The sequence below is a fragment of the Lathyrus oleraceus genome, chromosome 1 (assembly GCF_024323335.1).
Source record: "Lathyrus oleraceus cultivar Zhongwan6 chromosome 1, CAAS_Psat_ZW6_1.0, whole genome shotgun sequence".
Classification (NCBI taxonomy): Eukaryota; Viridiplantae; Streptophyta; class Magnoliopsida; order Fabales; family Fabaceae; genus Lathyrus; species Lathyrus oleraceus.
The window spans coordinates 305,315,007-305,321,357 of record NC_066579.1 but is presented as its reverse complement, the minus strand read 5'-3'; the positions used below and the strand labels follow the sequence as shown (position 1 = coordinate 305,321,357).

At 32.1% G+C, this 6,351-nt stretch overlaps 1 protein-coding gene across 1 annotated transcript; it reads right to left on the bottom strand.

Moving 5' to 3' along the window:
* Positions 1-2,444: 2,444 nt before the first annotated feature.
* On the bottom strand, positions 2,445-6,134 carry LOC127132016 (uncharacterized). The gene is made up of 4 exons (XM_051060879.1): positions 5,776-6,134; positions 3,572-4,529; positions 3,110-3,276; positions 2,445-3,021 (listed from the first exon to the last, which is right to left on the bottom strand). Exons 1-4 carry the CDS (start codon positions 5,961-5,963, stop codon positions 2,814-2,816), a joined length of 1,521 nt encoding a protein of 506 aa, XP_050916836.1. The 5' UTR covers positions 5,964-6,134; the 3' UTR covers positions 2,445-2,813.
* Positions 6,135-6,351: the final 217 nt, after the last annotated feature.

Below are 6,351 nucleotides of genomic sequence, written 5' to 3'. Positions count from 1 at the left end.
CTACTTGCAGGTTATTCTAAGACCTTCCTATGAGTTTGCTCCTCCCGATGTGTGTCGCAGAGATCTACATGTGATACTGGACGACACTACTACAAATAACACATGTCATGTCGGACGCGAAATGGATTTCACCTCAGTTACAATGTCGAGATAACCAAGAGTGGCGTGAAAAGTGGGAACTTTACTCCTCGGTTAAAAAATAACCGAGAGGTTAGTTTAAATGGTCATGGGTTCGAACCCCCAGTAATTATTTTTTTTATATTTTTCAAACTAGCACCATATTCCTCTTGATTTAATAACAAAACCAAGGAATATATATATATATATATATATATATATATATATATATATATATATATATATATATATATATATATATATATATATATATATATATATATATATATATATATATATATATATATATATATATATATATATATAAAATACTCATTGCATTGTATACATAGAATATTAAAGTAAAATTATATAACAAATTTTGAATTTGATTCATCGTCATCGTTGTCAATGAAGAACAAGTGTTGAATATTTTGGAGAAGAACAAATGTTGGATCCTCATTTTATTGAATCTTGGAAAAGATCAAATATTGGATGCAATATATTCTCTATAACTTTTGCATTCATTTATATCTGATATAAATAAAAAGTTAGATAAATAAAATAAATACTCAGTTAAGAAATTATGTTAGAACACAAACCTTGAACTAGTTTTTTTTTTGCATTTGCCACATAAATTTTAGGAAAAGTAAATAAATTTTCACCAATCATATATTAAATAAACCTAAATTATTTTCTACTCTTGCAATTTATCACATTGATACTTTTATTTTGTAAAATCTCATGGCGCTCTGATTAAACATAGAGGATTTCACAATAACGTTTGGGTTTCTTGTGGATTCACTACTATCAAATTTTAATATTCATAATGTTTTTATAATAAGGATTTTAGGTTTCACGAGGATCATTAATGACAATGTCTTGAGCGTTGTTACTCATTAAATGGACGATAAAAATTTGTTTAAGGACGGAAAAAAACTAAATAAACATGCTTATATTTTACCTCAGTTATTACTCAAAACCGAGGTAATATGCGTTTCTTTTTAAATAAAAATAAATAAGATACAGGGTCGGCCATGTGCAAGTGGAGCACAAAGTCCCAAATATTAGAGGATCCAAAATTTTGAAATTTTCAACTTTTTTTTATAAATATTAAAAAATATATATATATTATTAAAAAAACTCAATAATTGAAAGAAATGTTATGATAAAAACTCAATATATACAAAAATTAAGATTGATCAAAACTCAAAATTTAAAATAATTAAAATTAAATTTATTTTTAATTAATACATAATTGTATTTTTGATATATATTTTTTAATTATTATAATTGTATTTTGAAAAAAAAATTAGGCTCATTTTTGTAATTAGAACAGGACCTCCGATATGATTGGGCCGACCCTGTCAGATACCTCTTCGTTTCTGCTAAAATCGGAGAATTATTTTTTATATATATTTACATTGTTTAAACAAATCAAGAGTTTGACAATGGATTCTTAAAGAATAACCTATCTTTTTCAAATTTTTGATAAGTTATCTGTTCCAAATAAGAGATAACTTGCAATTCATCTGAGACATTTTATTATCTTGAGTAAATATTTTCCTAACAAATATTTTCACATGAAAGAGAACGTGGAAGAGAAATTGATTATTATTTTTAGGAATGAATTTCTAAATGTTGTCAACGGAGAAAAACAATAAATTTTTCAATGTTTATTTTATTCATTTTTCTTAATATGTGTGACACCCTCATAGAGCGTGATGACAGTCTGTCAACGAGTTGCGGAAATGGGTAGAGCAATCATAGAGTCAGGACTCTTTGAGGATGACAATCCACAGATGTCGAATTACGGCATATCATGCAATACAGGCGGAGGAGGAGGCATACCCAGTAATTAGTTTATGTTTGGATGTATTACTTTAATATTTTCAAACAAATATTATGTATAATCTTAACTTTTGAATTAATATATGACTTTTTGCTTTCTTTAACTTTAATATAACTTCATTTTACTTTGCTTTTACTTTAATATAAGTTAGACCTCAAGAAATTATGATATTAGGACAATGGTAATGATCTAAAATGATTCGGGGAATTATTCAAAGATGCATCTCCAAATATACCCAAATAATATATGGAGACCGGGCCATAAATTTTTTTAAACTTGAGTGAAACTCAAAAAATAAAAGGTTGGCGTGATTTTAGATGGGTCCAGAAATGCATCTCGGATTGCATGATAGACAATTTTGAATTTTCAAGAGTGTGGTATGCATATGTAAGGGTCTATCGAGCAATTCCCTTAATTTTACATCATACGCTCGCCGAAACCACTTAAATAAGATTTAATGAGTTAGACATAAAGATTGAATGAATAACGGTGGAAGAGACATATATATGAAAAGGTGCGGAACAAAAAAGCACATCAAGAGTTGTAGCAATGCAATATAGAGAGAGGGACACATGGTATTATATGGCAAAATTCCCACCATTATTCAAGTGAAGAAAAATGGATGTAATAAACACAACAAAATATGAGGTAGTAAAAGCACATTGTACTCATGGCAGAGAAGACTTTGGGAAGGGCTCACACTGTAGAGGTAGAAGCACCGTCTCCACCAACAACTTCAATGGTTGCTCCAAACTCCTCAAGATCAGAAATGGAACATCAGTTGCAGGACCAGTACAATTCTTGTGTGTCAAGTTTTAACCTTTATTGTCATGAATGCATGTAACTAATCCCCAGTTAAGGCCCTTGGTCTATGTTCAATACTAGAGAGTGACATCCCCGTCTGTGAAACTGCTCTGATGAATGCCATGTTTGCTGTCAAAGTTGGGGCATGCCAATGGTCACCAGTACCAAACACAATCTTGTTTTTTAATGCCAGCTTCCTAGTTGTTGGGAGGCCCATCATGCGTCCTGAAGGAGTATCCGGAACAACCCTGTGGTGATCCTCCAGTTTGTCAGTGCAACATGTTGCAGATAAACCTAAGTGGTTCGAATAGAGAAAGAATAGCTAATTAAACTCACCTTAGATAATTTATTAACTTGTCGGCTCTAAGTTTCTCATTTGGCCCTCCACACATTTTCGCTAGCTCCTTAAATTCTGAAAGAACACTCTCACAAATTATACCCTGCTTCCCATTTAGGACTCTACCAAATTCCACATGGATTGGATTTTGAAGTTCAGACATTATCTAGCACATAAATTGAGGAAAGCTTTTGTCAATTCACTTGAGGCCGATAAAAACCAGAATAGTTTATGAAAACTACATACAATGCAAATATTGAATTATTAATTAACTAAAACACAATAAAACTTTGGATCACAGGGTCTCATATTTTGAAAGTTTTAATGTGTAAGCTACAAAAATCATTGTCACAACAAAATAAGGATTGTTAATGGAATAATTGGAATGCTTTATCATCAAGTAGAAGCATGCAAAAGATAAAAAAACACAAAGCAGATGGTAAAAAATATCGATAACTCACTTGACCGATCACAAAGTCAAAGTTTCCCTTAAACCGCTGTCTCAGTTCACTTTCGGGAGTGGCCAAAAGTTTTTCTGTTCCACCATTACTAATTCCCGATACAAAAGCTATCAAAGCTGTTGTATCAAAATTTACCAGATCACTCCCACCTAAAAGTTTCATAGATTCAGTCGATTCGGAATTTTTATTGTCCAGGGAGCTTAGTTTCATTCCCATAATAACAGAATAGAATGTATCACCCAACTTTGTTTCAATATCCTCTTGTGATAGCAGCGGTCTAGTTTCAGCTTTATCTATTGAACGCTCAAGTTGAGAAGAAGCCCTGTTAACGGCATTTTGTTCCAAAAGATGTGGTTGTGTTTCAACCTTTCCTACTGAAACCTCTACTTGAGAAGAATCCATGATCGAACTCTCAACATTACATCCTAAATTTGGAACAGCATCTTTTTCATCAGTAAGGTTGATTTCAAGAACAAGTGCATCTCTATATGATCTAGAGATAACATTTATCCAGTCACCTTCTGTTTCTTCTAGCATGTTAGAACTGAAAACCGAAAACGCCAAACGGATTTCAGATGCCCTGAATTCGTCGCGTAGCTTGTCATAAACATGGGTTGAAATCCCATTGGCAAAGAAAATCATAACCGAGGAAGGTCTTAAAGCTAAGTTAGATTTGGCAGCAGCGAGTACTTGTTCAATGCGTAGCTTCAAACCCTTACTTTTATGACAACTATTCCATGAAATGTACTTTGGATTCCTATCGGATACTATAATCCACACAGGCTTCCCATTGAGGATACACACCACATCGACATGGATGTCTTTGAGAGAAGAGCTATGTCTCTCTTCGCGACTAACTGAAGGAGATAGTGGGATTGATTTGCAAACTCTAGAAACTCCGCTTATGAAAGGTTGCTGTAGAATATGTAGAACTGCTTCCAGGTGCCCAATGTTGACACTGTTATTTTCACACAATAAACAGAAACTCTCATGATTTATGAAGTAACGAAGAAAGAATCAATAGTTACCGAACTCTAATAAAGAAGAGGTGAAAAAATGATTCAAACACAATAAGACAAACATGGTTACACCTTTCCATTTTCACTTTAAAATAAAATAAAATAGAACAAAATAAAAGACATGTCACTTTAAAATAAAATAAAAGACACTACATCAAAGTGATTATCAAGTCATAACAATGTTTTAGTTGCATGGAATTGCTACTTTATAGTATGATTGCTTTTAGGATCCACTAAACAAATTATCATGGCATGGTATTCTACAAACAACCAAGCTTTATCCCACTAAGTGGGGTCGGCTACATGGAGCAGCTTCCGCCATAATGTTTTATCCAAGATCATATTTTTATTCAAATCGTTAATCTCAACATCTTTCTTAATAACTTCTCTTATATAGTTTTTTTAGGTCTTCCTCTACCTCTAGCTGTTAGACTCCTCTCCATCTCATCTACTCCCCTTATCATAGAATTTGCAAGTCTTCTCTCTACATGCTCAAACCAGTTAAGTCTATTTTCCATCAGCATAGTATTCTAAATTGATAATATTATTCTTAGCAAGGGCTTCAAATTCAACAAAGAAGAATGATTAAATCTCCAAGTTGGTCTCTGAAATTGTAGAACACTGGCAAGGCGGTTCATGAAGTTAAGAAATTCACAAAAACATTCCTAAAACTGTTAATTGGTGGTCATTTTATTCGAGACTTCACCTTGTGTAGGCAAATCATTCAAATTGGTCTTAAAATTGAATACTCCAGATCAAATTGATCCTTGAAACTTATTTAAGACCATAAAACTAGTCTTCATATTTGTTAGCTTTAACCAATGCTGTCAACCGCGGGTCACAAAAGAATAGCAATTTGTTCAAATTCCACTCTCAGCACCTTTTTGACAAACAGGTATATTTTGAACAATTGTGTTTTGTTCTAATTATGTTAGCCGCTATTTGACCAACCATTACACTTTTTTTTGTTCATTTCTCATTTTTCAGTGACAAACTTGACAGCAAAAATAGGGTTTCAAGAATCAAAATGAATTGGTTATTGTCACACTTTTCCATAATTTCAAAACTCAATATCCATGAATCAAAACATGATTTAAAATACAGATCAATTTTAGGGTTTGAAAATTATTAATTAACAAGAGCATAGCAATTATGAAATTCAGAAAAGAGTGAAGTGAGCGATACCTGAGAGTGCTGGAAGAAGAAGGTTGAGAGAGAAAATCGAGCTCAGCACGTGCTAATTTGAGGAGGGTTCTTCTACATGAGTGGGTGATGTTTGAAGAAGATGGCAATTTGTGGATTGAATCAATGACGCACCTGCATCTTTGCTTTGCTACTTCAATTTGAGCAACCCTGTGTTCCTCTTTCGCCATTGTTTAGTTCTTTTAGGTTTGAACTTTGAAATTATCAGCTTTTGCTCTTTAATTGCATACTCGTCTTCTCCGATTTCCCATTTCTGGTAGTAAAGGAATCTCTTGAAACCCTAGTACCATTTTTATTTTCTATTTTTTTTGTAAAATAGCCTCTTATTCTTTTTTTTTTTTTAATAAACGCTCATTTTTTATGGCTAAAAAGTGTTAAGGCAATATCAAATCTACTATCTACTATTAATCAATCCTTCAAAAATATAATGTATTAATTTACAATTTTGTCCTTTCACTTATTTTAAATTATACATGTAATTTAGTCTGGGTGTTTTTTAACTTAATTTTAAATTTCACTTTAGTCTTTTATCTAAAAAATATTACAAGTTAATCTCTT

Bases quoted from the DNA above. Each gene is read 5' to 3' on its own strand.
- LOC127132016 (XM_051060879.1), bottom strand. From the start codon at position 5,963: ATGGCGAAAGAGGAACACAGGGTTGCTCAAATTGAAGTAGCAAAGCAA. The intron at 4,530-5,775 runs GTATCGCTCACT...TGAAAATAACAG, and splicing joins TCTTCTTCCAGCACTCTCAG to TGTCAACATTGGGCACCTGG. The intron at 3,022-3,109 runs GTGAGTTTAATT...GGATCACCACAG, and splicing joins AAGTTAATAAATTATCTAAG to GGTTGTTCCGGATACTCCTT.